This window comes from Marmota flaviventris, chromosome 4 (assembly GCF_047511675.1).
Source record: "Marmota flaviventris isolate mMarFla1 chromosome 4, mMarFla1.hap1, whole genome shotgun sequence".
Lineage (NCBI taxonomy): Eukaryota > Metazoa > Chordata > Mammalia > Rodentia > Sciuridae > Marmota > Marmota flaviventris.
The window spans coordinates 32,615,869-32,635,080 of NC_092501.1; the positions used below are offsets into that span (position 1 = coordinate 32,615,869).

The window sequence follows — 19,212 nt, forward strand, 5'->3', positions numbered from 1 at the left end:
TAACTGGACACAGAAAGATAAGGACTGCATGTTTTCTCATGTGTGGAAGCTAAATAAAATTGACCTGATAGTAGAATCATAATTAATAGAGGCTGCCAAATGAATGGGAGAAGGGTTGATAAGAACAAACTGCATTTAATCAACACACCCTGAATGTGTGCATGGAAATATCAATGAAACCCATTAAGATGGACCACCAATATGTTAATCAAAGAGCAAAAAGAAAAAAAGGCATTCACTTCTACTGTGTTCACCAACATTTCCTGATTGTGCAACAAGGTTCAGTATTTCATGATTCATTATAATCACAAAATAAACATGAATTTTGTTAATAATTATACAAACAATTGACTAAATAGGGATCAAAACAGTTCGGTTTTATAACCTGCAGAACATGGCATGATCCCAAGTCATGGCAGGGCATGACTACCTGCAAGGCAAAACAAGTAGTAGTCTGTTGCTTGACCCGCAGAGCTCTGAACTCTAAAAAGAATCTGATTAACTTATTTTGGGTAAAATCACCTCAATTGCTTTTGCCACAGAAATCACTTTATTCCTAAGAGATGTGTGTCCCAGGTCATCCTTCTTCCTCCTGATGACCTGAGAATACTGCCTGGCCCTTTCCTTTGATAGATGAAAGAATACAAAAAATAATTTAAAGATACAAGAGTTCTCTGAAATCAAGTATGTGAACTTTATGTTTTTTTCGTTTTTATTGATAAAAAAATAAATGACACCGGAATGCATTACAATTCTTATTACACATATTCAGCACAATTTTTCATATCGCTGGTTGTATATAAAGTGTGTTGACACCAATTTGTGTCTTCATACATGTACTTTGGATAATGATGTCCATCACATTCTACCATCCTTGCTAATCCCCTGCCCCCTCCCTTCCCCACCCACCCCTCTGCCCTATATAGAGTTCATCTATTCCTCCCATGCTCCCCCTCCCTACCCCACTATGAGTCAGCCTCCTTATATCAGAGAAAACATTCAGCATTTGTTTTTTGGGGATTGGCTAACTTCACTTAGCATTATCTTCTCCAACACCATCCATTTACCTGCAAATGCCATGATTTTATTCTCTTTTATTGCTGAGTAAAATTCCATTGTGTATAAATGCCACATTTTTTAATCCATTCATCCACTGAGGAGCAGTTCTAGCCCATATGTGAACATTACTTTTAAGGAATGAGGAACAATCAGTGACCAAGTGAGATGAAGTGTCACCAATGCAGCAGTGCAAAACCTTCTCTTAGAATCCTGTTTTTGCAGCTCCCCAGTCAGTGATTTCCTACTTCCCGTTGTACAGAATTCTCATCCCAGTCCAAATACTCAGGAGGGTATCAGCAGGAAGCCCTCAAGATTCACAGTATACAAACCTCAACTTTGCCAGAATTGTGGATTAGAATGTCATTCTTTTTAATTAACAAAATTTAACTTCAAGTTTTTCTTAACAGCAAACCTAATTGTAAAGTTCCTACAAACACCCTGCCCACATCCACTCACAGCTCCTCCCATAATCAGCAAGCTTCAGGAGGGTGGTTCATTAGATAGAGTCAAACCAACGTGGACACTCACAGATCATAGACTACATAGGGTTGACTCTTTGTCTTGCACATTCTGTATGCTTTGACTAATGTACACTAACATGTAACCACTAGTGTACTGTCATGCACTACATTCGCTGTCCTAAAAATCCTCTGTGCTCTGCCTATTCATCTTTTCCTAGCCTACAAGCTCCTGGCAACAAATGGTCATTTCAGTCTTACCATAATGTTGCATTTTCCAAAATGTTACATATTGGGAATCCTACAATGTGCAGCCATTTTTTTAATTCTTTCACTTATTAATATGCAAAGAATCCTTCATGGTTTTTTCATGCTTTCATAATTCATTTCACTTTAACACCAAATAAGATTGTATTGTAGATTTACCAACATTTCTTTGTACATTAATCTATTGAAAGACTTCTTGCTGACTTCTGGTTTTTATCAGTGATGAATCAAAATGCTATATATACACATTTGCAGATTGTTGTGAGAACCTAAGTCTTCAATTCATTTGGATAATTACCAGGGAGCACAAGTGCTGGATCACATGGTCGATGTGACTACTAAAATGTCTTTCAAAGTCTCATCACCGTTATATCCTCCCACCATGTCATGGTTTGGTTAGGAGGTGTCCCACAAAATCTCCAGTTAATGCAGGGATATTCAGAGGTGGAATGATTAGACACTGACAGGTAGAACCTAATTAGTCCATCCAGGTTTGAATGGACTGACTGGGTAATAACTGTAGGTAGGTGGAGCCTGGCTGGAGGAGGAGGGTCACTGGTGATGTGCTCTGGTAGCATGCATCTTCCCTGAGGCTCCTTCTCCCTCCCTTCACTCTCTGCTTCCTGACTCCTTCATGAGCTGAGCAGCTTTCCTCCACTGGACTCTTCCCCCATCATGTGCTGCCTCAGCCTGGGTTCAAAGTAATGGAGCTGGCCATCTATGGACTAAGACCTCTGAAACTGTGAGCCCCAAATAAACTTTCCCTCTTCTAATTTGTTCTTGTCAGGTGTTTTGGTCACAGTGACATAAAAGTTAACTAAAACACACCAACAGTGATTAACAGTCCCCATTAAACCATGTCCTCATCAGTGGTTTGGTTTTAGCCATTCTATATGGAATCTCAGAGTTTATAGTTTTGTACCTTATGTATAGATCTACTATCTATGTTGAATCATCCTTCCTGATGGGTGTAAGGTCTTCATGTAGATTTACCCTTATGCATGTGAATATCCAGTTGTTCCAGCTACTCTTTTTGAAAAAAACCTGTCCTTTCTTCATTGATTTGCCTTTGTTTTTTTTGTCAAAACCCAGTTGAATATAGTTATATAATACATATTCAGCCCTCTATTCTGTACATGAATTTGTCTACTCTTACACCAATATCATACTGTCTGGGTTTCTGTGGAATCTGCACCCATCTTTCTTTCCTTTTCCTCCCTTGCTTCCACATATGAGAGAAAACATACACCCCTTAACCTTCTGAGTTTGACTCATTCTGCTTCACATAATGGTCTCTAGTTCCATCCATTTTTCCTCAAATGACATAATTCCAGTGTACTTTATGACTGAATAAAATTCCATTTTCTTTTTCCATTCATCCATTCTGATGGACACCTAGGCTCGTTCCATAGTTTGACTATTATGGATTGTGCTGCTATAAATATGGGTATGCATATATCACTATAGTATGATGACCTTTATTCTTCAAGATAAATACTAAGGAATAGTATAGGTGGGTCATATGGTGATTCCATGCCTAGCCTTTTGAGGAACCTCTATAGGGATTTCCATAGTGGTTGTACTAATTCACAATCTGTTGGGCTATTACAAATAGTATATACTATTAGAATATGCTATTTGTAATAGCCCAACAGATTGTAAATTAGTACAACCACTATGGAAATATATATATATATATATATATATATATATATATATATATATATATATATATGTGTGTGTGTGTGTGTGTATACATATACATATATGTATACACACACACACTCCTATTCATGTCTTTTTGCAAGGGATTGCATTTCTGTTCAGTATACATCTATGAGAAAATGCTAACTAGATACATGTTTCCTTTCAATAAATTATGCCTATGAAATGTAAATATGTTTGAATCTACTTAAAATTTTTTTCTAACAGTGCCAGTTGCTTCACCTACTGATCAACATTTTGTGAGTTTTTTTTTAATTTTAATCACACTGGTAGATGACAATAATTATATCTTAATGAAGTTTAATTTGTATTTCCACAAAGCCTAATGATGCTGAGCACTTTTTCAAGTGCCCTTTGGCAATATCAACTCTTTTTTATTTATAAATATCCACAATTGGCTTCCTTTTTTAACCACAAGTGTATGGAAAATTTTCTGTATGAACAGAATTGTTTTACTTTGAAACATTTGAAAGTAAATTGTTTACTTACTTCCAAAGATCTGAAATACTTTTAGTATGTGTTTCATAAAAACAACACAATTTTCTTATATAATTATAATCAAGCCATAAGAATCATAAAATTAATACTGATGAACTGAGACCCCCTACGCCTTATTCTCAATAAATCACAAGTATATTCTTTATGTCCACTGAAAGTTCATTTCAGAATCCAGAATCACATGGCACAATTGTGTACAGTCAACTTCAGTCTAGAACAATTCTTCAGTCTTTCCTTGACTCCCATGACCTTAATAATCTAAGAGCATAGACCCAAGGTTTATAAAATGCCCCTTCGTTTGAGCTTGTCTGATGTTGCCTAATCATTCAATTCAGCTTATGCATCTCTGGCACAAAGCTTCACAGGAGGACACTTTTTCTTTCCCTCCATGGTGACAATTTTGATTAGTTTTATTACGAATGATGTTCATTTAATTATTAAGAACAGAGAGTTTCTTGCAGTCTTCTCCACTCTAAAGTTATTCTTATTAATTATGTAATTTAGAAGAATTTTATGGGTAGATTCTTTGAAATTTTATAACAGTCTGTCACCAAATTTTCAACTTGTTCCTTTCTTTATTTATAACAACAAAGAAACATAGATTTAATGGTTCCAGTAGATTATAATCAATTCATGCCATTATATATTTCACGGTTCAAATGTAATATATGTGACTAGATTTTGCCTCTCTTTCCATGACACAACCAATTCTTGGTCACTTTCCTATTTTCTTTGTTTTTGTTTTGTTTTGTTTTGTTTTTTGACACTATAACATATTCTAGGTTCATCTTACATTTCCCCTGCTTCAACTTTTCAATCAGCCACTTTCCAAACACTACTGGATCCTTTTATTCAAAAATTTGAAATTGGAGTCAATGATTGTACTGGGTATATTTATTGCTGTGAAGATGTCACAAGACCTAGAGCTTCTTAGGGAGCAGAGTTAGGGAATACATGCTTAAGAATACAGTAAATATCCTATGCAGAGAGAAAACAAAATGGTGGGATTTTATTTGGAGAAGAAATAGACATTGGTTATTAACCAGTCAAGGAAAATTATGGCTCACAGCAAGAGGTTAAAAGTTTAAAGAGAAATGACCCCATGAGCTTAAAAAAAATGAAGAGTTAGGGATCTACAGAAAAGGAGTCAAATTCTAGAAGACTTGCTCATAAGAAACATTTTCTCTTCTCCGAGGCAGATTTTGTTCCTAAACTAAAACCTCATGATTATTGGTTGAGAGATTGAGATGCAGAAAGAAACTGAGGACAGCATGTGTCAGACACAAGACAAAAAAAATCACCCAACTATGATTAAGCAAGAGCTTCCCTATATGAGTCCTTGGACATTTAATGATCCCAATGAACCAGCAGATTCAGGGAGCATCTGTTCCTGATTTCTGGGTATAGGACACTCCTCCTAAGATACAAGGGCATCTCATCCCTCTCTTGAGACCTCCCTTTGACTGCCAATATGCCCCTCAAATTAATTCCCCAATCTATTGCCTAGGGGACAAAAGGGTTGGTCTTTAATTTGAATCTGCATTCCTACTATCTTAGAACCAATTGATGCAGCCCAAGTCAGATCCTGAGGATAAAGGACTTTTTAAGGAACCTTACCTCTACTTGTGGTCCCTCTGGACTCCTCACTCTTCATTGTAAAAGGACTTGTAGAAGCACTGAGCCAGAGGCTTGAAATCAGGATAAAATATTTGCCCACCCTGCTCCCAATGACATTTACTGGGATTGGAGCTGTGGGACTGGAGGAGAAGTGTTCTCTTGCATCTTGATTATATTATAACTTTCAGGACAGTTTTATTAAATAAACATCATTAAAATATTTTCATACTACTTTACAGTCTAAATGTGTTAGTCATCTTTCTGTTACTGTGACAAAATTTCTGACCTAGGAAAACAAACTTATAAAAAGAGAAGGTTTAGTTTGATTCATAGTTTCAGAGATTTCATTCCATGAACAGTTAGTTTCATTGCTTTCAGCACTGTGGTATGGGAGTACATCATGTTGGTGAGGCTTGACAGAGTAAAATCATTCATCTCCTGCCCAAGGCAGGAAAGAGAAAGTTCACATGGGTTCCCTCAATCCCCTTCTAGTGCACACTCCCAGTGACCTAAGACCTCCCACTAGGCTTCACTTCTTAAAGGTTCCTACCACCTCCCAATAAAACCACATACTTAGGAGCACATGAACCTTATGAGGGATGTTCCAGACTCAAACTATACCACTAGATTATGTAATTAGTAATTTTTTGGAATAGGAGTAGGATTTTTGAATTGTGGTAAAGTATGCATAATAAAAAAATTACCACTTTAAGACTTTAGCATACAATTTTTCAATTTGCAAAACTAAGTTTGTATAAAGAAATAATAAAATGCTGTTTTTAGCCTTCTTTTGTCCTTGATGACCACCCACATAATAACCCATAGACACTTAATATTCTATGAATTTTCCCATTCTAGATAGCTCATATTAGTAGAATAATACAGTATTTATACGTTTGTGACTGGCTTATCTAATGTTGCATAATGTCCTTAAGTTTCATCCACGTCATGGGATGTATCGCATTTCCTTTCTATTCAAGGTATGGAAAATATCTACTGTATGCAAAAAAAAAACACATTTTGCTTAGCACTCCTTCATCAGTGAACACCAGGAATGCTTCCACCCTTGGCGTATGGTGAATAATGCTATTTTGAACACGGGGGTACAATAGTTTTGATACACTGCTATTCTTTCTCATGGGGATGTACCTAGAAATGCAATTATTAGGTTACATGATCATTCAATTTTAATTTGTTTAGGAACCACTCACTGTAGTCTGTTTCACAGTGGCTGCATCATTTTTCATTCTCCACATATGCGCAGGCCTTACAATCTCTATATATTCTCACCAACACTCCTGTTTCCTTGTTCTCGTTCTCTCTCCTTCCCTCCCTCTTGTAACAGCCATCCTAATGTGTGCAAGGTGGTATCTCACTGTGGTTTTTTCCAACTTTTTTTCTTTCTGCATTTTGCACAACAACAAATTTCTGAGAATGGACCCATCAACGACAGTACTTTTTATTCAAAACATGCAGAGAATTCATGGCTCTGAATTGTCATAGACTAGTTATTGTGCTGTTTTACCATGATAGCATATTAGTAACTGAATATTAGCATCTGTTGTGGTTGATACAAGAGTTACAGAGTACAGGAAATAGCAGATATATTTATGCAGTGACCTAGGAAACTCTCCTTAATGAAGGCTGCATGTTCCCTGGATCAGGAGGGGATGGAGATGTGAGGGAGAGCTGAGAGAAGGTATCCCTGAGAGAAGGGGAATGATGCCTCCAAGGAGGAGAAGTGGCAGGTGTGGCACAGCAGCAGCCAGTAGCCCTTCTTCAGACAGGAATGAAGCAGAGCTGGTACAAAGGTGGCACACAGCCAAACGCATTGGCAATGGGGGTGGTGTCGATGTCCTTGGGGTCAATCACAGGTTTCAGCTTAAAATTCTGTAAAATGGTGGTCAGGAACAAAAACAGCTCCATGCGGGCCAGGCCTTCTCCCACACACATACGTTTTCCTAAAGATGACAAACACAGAGTTTCCCCTCCTTAAACATTAGGTATGGCAATGCTATAAAAAGTATGCAACCCTGTCTCAAAATTTAAAATGGGCTGGGGATGTGGTTCAGTGGGTAAGCACCACTGGGTTCCATCCTGGATCTTAAAAAAAAAAAAGTATGCCATAACTATTCGATGAATGATTACTTACATGCCTGGATCAGACACAGGACACTTGGAATGAAGGTTGGCAAGACAGATGCACAGAAAAGTGAAGACATTCGCTATTCACTCTACATCTCATTTTATCAGGCACTCTTCATTCTCCAAATAGTACATATTACCACAATCACAGCTCTAATAACCATTCTCACAATATAACTGCACTTTTGACATTTCAAGTTTACATAAATCTTTTTCTGAAAACATACACTTCCCACCCAGCTGACTAAAGGGAGGAGGACAAGAGGAATGTTCCCTTTGTACCTCTGGCACAATTCTCAGCCACAGACCCTTGTTCCCTAGCATAATTTCATGATCACCCATCTTCACCTCTCACTCCCTCATTTTAGAGGTTCCAAAGGTTCCTTGTCTGTCCTGAGACAAGGAAGGGATAGCCTGACCTGGTCCTCACATTCTTTTCCCTCTCTGATGTTCAGCCTCATCCTTCCATTCCTCACATTCTCTCCTCTCAGCTCCCGGCAAGAACCCTCTTCATCCTCCCACACCATGAAGTTTCAAGCTTCCCCTCATGGTGTCCCATTTGGCTAAGAAGCACTGCTTTTATGCTTTCATTAGGACCCATGTCCCTGTAATTTCCTCTTTACAATGCTTGTGATCTCCTCAGGCAGTAGATGCTCACCCTCTAAATTTCCACAATACAGTCAGGCTTCCACAGCAGCGTGGATCACCTCAAATTCCATTTTCTGTTATTCTCTACCCTGCTAAAATATGAGTCACTCAGACTTAAAAGAAGGGCTTCATCCTTGACATTTCAATATGGACAGTTTTGGGTCCATCTAAAGTCATAACAAAAAAAATGAAGGTGACTCCTTATCTAGAGTTCCAACACACACAATTTATCAGTGAGACTGAATATCCCAAATGCATGATCATGAGTAGAGGAAGAGAAAGGTTCTCTTCAATCACTGCAGACTCTTCTTCCACATTCCCAAGGTTTTGCTCATATCTAATATGTGATATGTTCTGACTCCCCAGATCTATAGGAAACATCCTTTCCTATACTCCATTACCTCTGTAAAGTGCCCTGCCTTCTCTTCTTTCCTTGCTCCCTACCTCCTACAAGCTAGCTCAACTCTACTTTACCTTGTTAGGATGTGCCAGGGTATGAAAAGGCAGAGTGCAAGCAACTTCACCCTCTGCCTCCCCAGAAACCTGAGCTTACCTCTCTCACAGGTACTAGTCCTACTAGACAATGATCTGTTTGCTTGTCTGCTTCCTAACTCAGGAGTGAGACTCTTAAAAGCCCATTATATTCTCTAGGATATTGGCAAATGTTTGGGAGTGAGGGACACCACAGAGGAGATACTTAAGGTGTGGACTGAGATACCTTTCTCATGGCAAGTAAGGAAAGTTTTAATGAGTTTTCACTTCTAAGAATGAAATGCTTAGAAGTTTCAGCTAAGTAACTTGTTTGTATATCCAGAGGCATAATTCAACCAACTTCGACTGTGAGCTTTCTCCATTTGGAAAACCGGTCATACATCCCATAAAGCCCCACTAATGTAGCACAATAGTGAGGATATGTCATGTCCAGGGAAAGTTCATGGGCATTGAAGGGGAACTTCTCGTGATGTATAAAAAAGAAATGTACCAGTCCCAAAGGAGGCACCGCATAATTTCCAACTGGTCTCAGAATTTATGTTTCAGAGTTGAGTGTAGTGGTGTATGCCTGTAGTCCCTGATACTTCAGAGGCTAAGGTGGAGGATGGTTGGAGTTCAGGAGTTCAAAGCCAACCTGGGCAACAGCATCTCTTTAAAAAAAAAAGTCATCTTATCCCCTAAAATACTAGTGGAAGTAAATATTTATTACCTGTTGAGAAAGGCATGAAGTAATCACTCTTCTTAAAGTTGCCATTCTCATCCAGAAAGTGGCCAGGGTCAAAAGTCTCTGGGTTAGGGAATTCTTTGTCATCATGCAGGACAGATGTCAGTGATGTTATTAAGTCTGTCCCCTGAAAAGAGAAGACAGTCAAAATAAGTTACAAAAATTTCAAGGATGGGAGGACGTGATGTAGCTCACCTAATCCAATCTGTTTGATCTATAAATGTGGAAATCCAGGTCCAAAGAAAAGCAATGACATTTCCAGGAAGTCAAACCAATTAAAAACTGCATTAGCAGTTGAAGGATCAAATACTTTGCAATTTGAGTGCAAAACCTTCTGAATTTCTCTACTTAGCACCAAGCTGGTACACAAAGTTTCTCCACATGTTACTCTACTTCACTACTTCAGTATTCACACAACTGGTATGTGGATTATGATTAAAAACCAGAGCTTGTGCTCCCTCCAAAAATGTCAGTAGAATTTGGAACCTGTTTATAAGTCTTTTTTTGTCTTTTTTTCCATAGTTTTTATTGGTGCATTATAGTTGTACATAATGGTTCAATTTGTTGTTACATATTTATACATGCACACAATATAACTATGTAATTTGATGTTTATAGGCCTTTTTCAAATGGGAGAGCTGATCTGATTTAAGATGACTTCTGAGAAGATATTAACAAGTACAATAATGCCTATTGAGTGCTTATCATTGAAATGTAATGTTTTCCTTTTGATTTAAAATGGAAAGGACAACCAGAAGGGTGAGCAGTTATACTCCACTTATGTATGATGCGTCAAAATGCATTCTACTGTCATGTACAACTAATTAGAATAAAGAATAAAGTGGGAAGGAACTCATCATCACAGATGAATCCTCTTTAAAACACAGCAGGTTTGCAAAATTAGAAAAGTTATTATTTTGCAACAGTTCAGGTAAGATCATCAACCCAGGCAGGGATCATTGATTAATGTAAAATCTATTGGGTGAGATATTTGGGGAAAAGGATATTAGTATTATCCCATGGACTTTTTTTTATCATCTCAACAACAGAAATATCTGGAAGACATCCCCATAGCAAGTTTGAATCTTAGTATCACCAATAATGGTACAAACTGATATTTTTTGCCTCCAGTCACAATCTGATGTAGTTGGACATATGTAATATTTAAAAATCAATTAAAAATATTTTAAAAATATTACTCACCATGCTCAACTGAGTTTCATCCCAGGGGTGCAAGGATATATGTAGCACAACATATTCAACTTAATAAATGTGAAAAACCACATCAACAGAATGAAAGGCAAAAACCATATATTATCTCAATAGATGTAGAAAAAGCACTTGATAAAATTAACATTCCTTCATGATAAAAAAATGAACAAAGTACATATAGAAGAAATATATAGATGGACTTTATTATATTTTTATTTATTATATATAATATATATGGCCTTTATTTTATTCATATGTGTGTGTGTGTATATATATATATATATATATATATATATATATATATATGTATATATATATATATATATACATATTAATCAGCTAAAAGAAAATATAATACTTAATGGAGAAAAGTTGAATGCTTCCTTTCTAAGATCTGGAAAAAGACAAAATGCTCCCTTTCACCACTTTTATTCAACATAGTACTGGAAATCCTGGCCAGAGCAATCAGGCAAGAGAAAGAAATATAGGACATTTAAAGTGCAAAAGAGGAAGCCAAATTGTCAATGTTTTGAAATGATAATTTTATATATAGAAAACTCCAAGGACTTCATCAAACAAAAAGTTATTAGAACTAATAAATAAATTTAGCAAAGTTGTAGGATACAAAATCAACACATAAAACTGAGGAACATTGCTATATGCCAATATTGAAGCAATTCCATTTACAATAGCTATAAAAAAAAAACTTCAGGAATAACTTTTAAAAGAGACAAAAAAATCTATATAATGTAAGCTATAAAACACTGATGAAAGAAATTGAAGAAAACATTAAAAATTGGAAAGATAACCCATTTTCTATGGATTGGAAGAACAAGTATTTTTTAAATGTTCATACTACCAAAAGCAATATACAAATTCACCACAGAATACCAAAAAACATTCTTACAGACTTGGAAAAAATGCAAAACTTTGTATGTAAACACTATAATCCCTGAATAGCCAAAGTCATCTTGAGCACAAAGAACAGAACAGGAAGTATTAAACTACGTGACTTCAAAATATGCTACAAGACTGCAGTAGCCACACAGGGAAATTGTTAGTTACCCAGCCTGCTGTGTGGATCCAGCTTCCACTATTTACTTGGCTTTTTTCCTGTAGTGCCAAGGATGGAACCCAGGGCCTCGCACATGCTAGGTGAGTGCAGCACTATTCACAATTGCCAAGAAATGCAAGCAACCTAAGCATCCACAAATTAATGAATGTGGTACATATACCCTCAGAAAACTATCTAGCCATAAAAAAGGAAATCCTTCACTTGCAACAACATGAATAGAACTGGAGATCACCATGTTAAGTGAAATAAACCAAGTACAGAAAAGCAAGTATTTGATCTCACTCATATGTGCAATTTTTTAAAAATCTCAAAAAATTGAGATTAGATTGATGTTTACCAGATGGCTAGGAAAGGAAGAGGGTGGAAGATTAACCAATGGGTAACAAGTTGCAATTATTTAGGAGAAAGAAGTTCAGGAGTGCCATTGCAGAGTCAGGTGACTCTAGACAGCAATTGTGTACTATGTATTCTAGAAAAGCTAGAAAAAAGAATTTTGAATGCTTTCACTAGCGGGAAATGGTAAACATTAAGAATAAAGATGTTGGGCTGGGGATGTGGCTCAAGCAGTAGCGCGCTCGCCTGGCATGCGTGGGGCCCGGGTTCGATCCTCAGCACCACATACAAACAAAGATGTTGTGTCCGCCAAAAACTAAAAAATAAATATTATTTAAAAAAAAAAAAGAATAAAGATGTTTAACTGGATTATACAACATAGACATGTATCTAAACACTACATGTTACCCTATGTACAATTTAGAAAAATAAAAATTAAAAATGTTTACATTATGAGAATTAGAAAATAAGAACTAAAACAAGTATTGAACCATGCAATAAAATGTGCACACATAAATTATTAATAAATTTATGAATTATTTAGCAATAATAAGTGAATTTAACAAGGTTGCTCAGCATAGGATCAGCAAAATAATAAATAATAAAGTCAATTCGATTTCCATATGCCAGAGACAAAAGGCATTTTTGAAAATACGCTATTTACAATAAACTCAAAAATCTCATTTATTTAGGGAAAAAACATAAATGTGCAAGCTGATGCATTGAAAACCAAAAATATATATAAAGAAAATTAACTAAAGCCCAAAAGAATTGGAACATAATTGTATCTATGAACTGAAAGAATTAACATGTCAAGACACCAATGCTTTCTAAATTAAACTAGAAAACTATAAGTTTTTTCTGTAAATTATGTTGAACTTTATTAACAAAATCTGAAAAAAATCTCAGAAAAGCTTTTTGGAAAAGTAATAATATGGACTTTTAACTTTCATTTGGAAATATAAACACCTAAGAGTTGCCAAAAGAAATTATCAAAGAAGTACAACAAATTTGGAAGATGTCACCAATCAGGAAGTCTTGGAAAGCTTTACAGCCTAAAACTGTAAACAGCACAAAGTCCATCAAGTGCCACAAGTGTGAGTTTTTCACCTCTCTCATCCTGTGTTGGTAGAGGATTGGGACCATACTGTGAATTCAGGAACTTTAAAAGCACTGAGATGCAGAATAATAGAAACAATCTTACCTTGGGGATAATGTAGTTTCTGAATTTAATGTTACAGGTCGCTGCATGGGGCACATTGTTGGGTATGAGGTTAATGTATCTCTGGATCTCATGTACCACGGCATCTGTGTAGGGCATGTGACTTCTGTCCTGCATACAGGGGCTCCGGTGTCTGCCAATCACATGTTCAATCTCTTCCTGGGCTTTAGCTGGTAAGATACAAGAAAAAATAGAGTAAGAGAAAATAGTATATTTGTCACAATAATTCAAGGCTACATGAAGTATGAAGCATTATAAGGCCATAAAATACAGCTACACTTAGAATTGTTCTGCTGTGGATACATAAGCTCCTATAAACTAAGCATTAAGATAATTCTTTGTTTAATTTTTTATTTATTTTTATTTATATATGATGGTGGAGTGCATTACAATTCTTATTACACAGGCACAGAAAATTTTTCATATCTCTGGTTGTATACACAGTAAATTCACACCAATTCATATCTTCATACCTGTACTTTGGATAATAATGATCATCACATTCCACCATCATTAATAACCCATGCCCCTTCCCTTCCCCTCCAACCCCTCTGCCCTATCTAGAGTTCGTCTATTCCTCCCATGCTCCCGCTTCCTATCCCACTATGAGTCAGCCTACTTATAGCAAAGAAAACATTCGGCATTTGTTTTTTTTCTTGTTTTTTTTTTGGTGGGGAGGGATTGGCTAACTTCACTTAGCATTATCTTCTCTAACTCCATCCATTTACCTGCGAATGCCATGATTTTATTCTCTTTTATTGCGTTAATATAATTCTATACACATCTACACATTACTGTATAGGATAACTAATACATAGAAACAATGAAGTAGTTCAATATATAAATATCTTATATATATGAATGCAAATTACTATCCTCACAAAAAGAAAAATGGAAGACAATAATAAATTCCACAACAAGTTAACAAAAGGTATTTCAAATTTTGAATTCCACTGACATATTTCTATGTGCACATGGGTTTGTGTGCTCTGTATATGTGTGTTTATTTTCAACTTGCAATGAAAATACACTCCCCAAAGGCACTTACTTTGAAACATTCTAGAAGTTTCTTCCGTAAATTATGTTGACCTTTATTAACAATGACTTTCTATTACTTGATCATACTATTTTTAGACAATATCTAAAACTTACTGGTAATAGAAATAAGGACTTACATCTCTATCATCACCTTGTGCAAAGTATACAAAGACACACACACACACACACACACACACACATACACACAAACAGGTAAAATTTCCCTGCTCTCTTTTTCCCAATGTAATAATATCATAATTATTATTTTGTCAGTATTCATTGTTTTCATTAATATGACTTTAGAAATATCATTTACAAGTAAGCAGAGCATGGTGATACATGTCAGTAATATCAGCAGCTTGAGAGGCTGAAGCAAAAGGATTGCAAGTTCAAGACCAGTCTCAGCAACTTAGCAAGGCCCTGTCTCAAGATAAAAAATGAAAAAACCTGGCCTGGGGATGTGGCTCAGTGGTTAAGCAGCCCTGGGTTCAATCCTGGTACTGAAAAAAAAAAGAATAGTTTTGATTTTCATTTCTCTAATTGCTAGAGATGTTGAACATTTTTCATATATTTCTTGATTAATTGTATGTCATCTTCTGAGAAGTGTCTATTCAGTTCCTTGGCCCATTTATTGATTGGGTTATATGGGGTTTTTTTTGGTGTCAAGATGTTTTAGTTCTTTATATATCCTAGCGATTAGTGCTCTATCTGATGTGCATGTGGTAAAACCTTGCTCCCAAAATATAGGTTCTCTATTCACCTCACTGATTGTTTCTTTTGCTAAGAAGCTTTTGAGTTTAAAGCCATCCCATTTATTGATTCTTGATTTTAATTCTTGCACTAGAGGAGTCTTATTTAGGAAGTCGGGGCCTAATCTGACATGATGTAGATTTAGGCCTAATTTTTCTTCTACTAAGCACAGTGCCTCTGGTTTAATTCCTAGGTCCTTGATCTGCTTTGAGTTGAGTTTTGTGCATGGTGAGAGATGGACATCATTACCCTAAGTACATGTATGAAGACACAAGTGGCGTGATTCTACTTTGTGTACAACCAAAAATATGAAAAATTATACTCTGTATGTGTAATATGAATTGTAATGCATTCTGCTGTTATATATAGCAAATTAAAAATTTAAAAACAAATAAAAAATAAAGAAAGGAAGAAATATCATTTAAAGTAAAACAATTATAATTGTGCTTCAGCTTTTGTGAAGCAAAACAGTCTTGGACTTAAAAAAGTGTCTATTTTAATTCCTAACTTTTAGATGCCAATTTAGAATTACTGCAAATTTTCATGTATGTTTCAAATTTCTAGTAATAATTTTCTCATTACTAAAATCATCAAACGATCACTCATGTTTCTTTGGTTCTTGGTGTCTTTTCTAATACCTGCATTATCCACCTGACCCATTCCAGGACAGGTGCCCAGCAACAAGGACTCTCTCATTGACCTCTACTTTGTGTACAACCAGAGATATGAAAAATTGTGCTCTATATGTATAATATAAATTGTAATGCATTCTGCTGTCATATGTAACAAGTTAAAAATTAAAAATAAATTTAAAAAATAAAGAAAGAAAGATATTTACAAGTAAAACCATTATAATTGTTTTACTCGTCCATTGACCTCTCCTGATTCCTGGAACCTATGACTTCCTCTGACTTGGTTTCAGACATTTGGATAGAGCACATCCTTTAGTATCTTTCTGAAAAAGTAAAGACAAGAAGTAAAATTTTGCCAACTTATAAGCATGAAAATATTTTTTGTCTATGAATGCACAGAAGACAGTTGTTATTGAGAATTCTACTGTCATTCTCATTCTTTTTTAATATTTATTTTTCAGTTTTCGGTGGACACAACATCTTTATTTTATGTGGTGCTGAGGATCGAACCCAGCGCCCCGCGCATGCCAGGCAAGCGTGTTACCACTTGAGCCACATTCCCAGCCCCTCTCTTTCTTAATCTTCATGTATGACTTGATTTATCCTTGAAAGTATTGGTAATTTCTCCTTTAAGCCTGGTTTTCTGAAATTCTATAAAATGAATGTTTTTATTTTATTCATTTCTCTGGACATTTGTTGTGATTTTTTTTCTAGATGGCAAAAAAAAACATGGAGGTCTTTCCATTGGCACTACTCATTCTCTAGAGTTTACACCTGGCTGCTGAAGCATGAATAAGATGGAGAAGGAGGTAAGGGTCTCATAATTTGAGTGAACTCTTACTTAACCCTTCCTTCAGCCCTGCACTCCATTCTTTCCCAGTGTCTGTGTTCCTGAGTGCTGGGCCCTTAGGCTCAGTTACTTTAGAGAGTGATCACCTTTCCTCTAGGAGAAGTTATCTGATAAATGGTGAGATGGAAGGAACCTGGGCAGGGAGACCTCCTGTTTCTGATTTGTCCTCCCTCTATTTCTTTGACACTTGGTTCTGCAATATACTGAGCCTTATGAAAGTTGTAGGGACACAAATTGACCTGTTCATCCATGTTAAATCTTCCTATTATGACATTCAGGGTACGATTTCAATCATTCTGCCTAATTAGTCACCTCCTGTTCATGTGTTCTGTTTCCTTCCAAAGTTTTATAAAGATTTACTGCTAATTTCTACACTCTTCAACTTACATAGAAGTAATTCTCATTTGTAATTAATTTATTATCATCTCAATGGAACTCTGACTCAGGGAAAAATATATGTTTATTAACAGAATCTGCTGAGAGGTAATTTTTTTAAAAAAATTAAGGTTGCTTGTAAAAGAGAAAGCTATTAATAACTCAGAAAAAAAATTCTCTTCTTGGCAAGTATTTATCTAGACTCAGACTTCTAGAATAATAAAATGCATTAGGCACATATTCTGCCTAAATAACATCTCTTTCTCATAAATATGAGCTATTAAAATACTTCTCAGAATCTGGAAATTTTCTCAAGCCATTTACTAAATTTCCAGACTATTTACTATGCTTTAACAAATAATTTCCATCTTCCCTGACCCCGTATCAGAACACCACAGTTTCAGAATAAAGATCTATAAGAACACATCTATTATTCAAAGTGGTCCGTTCTCTAGAAAACCAATATACAAGGATGCCTGTGCCTGCTGAAAATTCCCTCCCATGACATCCAAACTCTTTATCCAGAGTATTTTGTCACTAAAATACATATACTTTTCTCTCATTCACTTTCTTCTATTTTCCAAATTTGTCTCATTGTTATCCCCTTGTGACATTAGTAAAAATGATATCTCATAGCCCACACATTTTGATAATTAAGTTTCTCTAAGAGGAAAACTGTGGAGAAGACTTGCAATGTGTCAAATACATCTCTGTGCTCATACCTGTAATTTCTTGGTGCTTCAGCAGGAGCAGGAGTCCATATCTCAGGGTGGTACTTGTTGTTTCTGTTCCAGCTACAAACATGTCAGTTACAGTGGCCAACAAGCTTTCAATAGTAAACTCAGACTGTTGATTGTGATTCTCCTAGGAATTTTTGATTATTTAATTATTAAATAGCTACCATCATATTGAATTACAATAAATCCAAAATAACACAGGTTATTCCAAAAATAAGCATATTTAGAAATAGAAAGTATATTATGCATACAACTGAATTGTATAGCAGAGAATGTAAATTAGTTGACCCAATTTTCATTTTTTATACCCCTTATTTCTTGTTTGCCTTAAAATTCCATTGCCCAGATTTTATTGCAGCTATGTTGGTCATGATACATATTTGAAGCCAAAGATATAAGAGAAGGAATCTGCTAGTATGATTTTCTCTTTCCTTCTTCTTACTAAAACACATATGTGACAATGGAGCTGGTACAGGCAATACTTGGGAACATGAGTATTTCAGCTTTAATGCAAAGACTCATACAACAAGTATAGTGATGAATAATGGCAGGCACATGAGTTCCTGGTGATTCAGGGCTATAGTATTAGCTCTGGACTAAACAATAGGAGACTCTCTGTATATGAGATATGCATACTATTTTTTAATCCATTGTTAATTTTTTTCTTTCTTATTTACACACAGAATCTTAACTGATACAAAAAGATAAATCAGAGCCAAATCTTGTAGGATATTATGAGTCATAATCAAGAGTTTGCAGTTTTTAGCTGGGCACAGGGGCACATGCCTATAATCCCAGCAATTAGAGAGGTTAAAGCAAGAGGATCGTGAATTCAAAGCCAGCCTCAGCAATGCAGTGAGGCCCTAAGTAACTTAGTAAGACCCTGTCTCAAAAATAAAATATAAAAAAGGCTAGAGGGTTGGGCTGGGGTTGTGGCTCAGTGGTAGCACACTTGCTTAGCACATGTGAGGCATTGGGTTTGATCCTCAGCACCACATTAAAAAAAATAAATAAATAAAGTTCTTATGTCCATCTACAATTAAAAATATTTTTTAAAGTGGCTAGGAATGTGGTTCAGTGGCTAAGCACCCCTGGGCTCAATCCCTGGTACAAAAAAAAAAGTGAAAGATTGCAGTTTTTAGAGCACAACATGAGCCACAAAGCTGAATAAGAGACTTGCCTCTCCCTCCTCCCCTGAATGCACCTCTACACAAATCAATTCCCTCTCAGAGAAAGTCAGAAATCAGTTGAGAAAGTCTTACACAGTTGCCATCAGAGGAAATATCCATACAAAATGAAATGTAAAAGCCACAAGATTTTTGGGCAGTGACCCCACCCTAAGGACTAAAGCCACA

The 19,212-nt window shown here is 36.0% G+C and overlaps 1 protein-coding gene across 2 annotated transcripts in view; it reads right to left on the reverse strand.

Annotated features, from left to right (window-relative positions):
• Positions 1-7,403: 7,403 nt before the first annotated feature.
• The window catches only part of LOC114096444 (cytochrome P450 2C55), a 29,213-nt gene continuing 17,404 nt past the window's right edge, over positions 7,404-19,212 (reverse strand). For both annotated transcript variants that reach the window (XM_027939952.3, XM_027939951.2), the window contains 4 exons: positions 17,843-17,984; positions 13,458-13,645; positions 9,619-9,760; positions 7,404-7,585 (listed from right to left, as the gene is read on the reverse strand). In XM_027939952.3, the coding sequence (XP_027795753.2) occupies positions 7,404-7,585; positions 9,619-9,760; positions 13,458-13,645; positions 17,843-17,984 (654 nt within the window). The remainder of the gene's footprint in view (positions 7,586-9,618; positions 9,761-13,457; positions 13,646-17,842; positions 17,985-19,212) is intronic.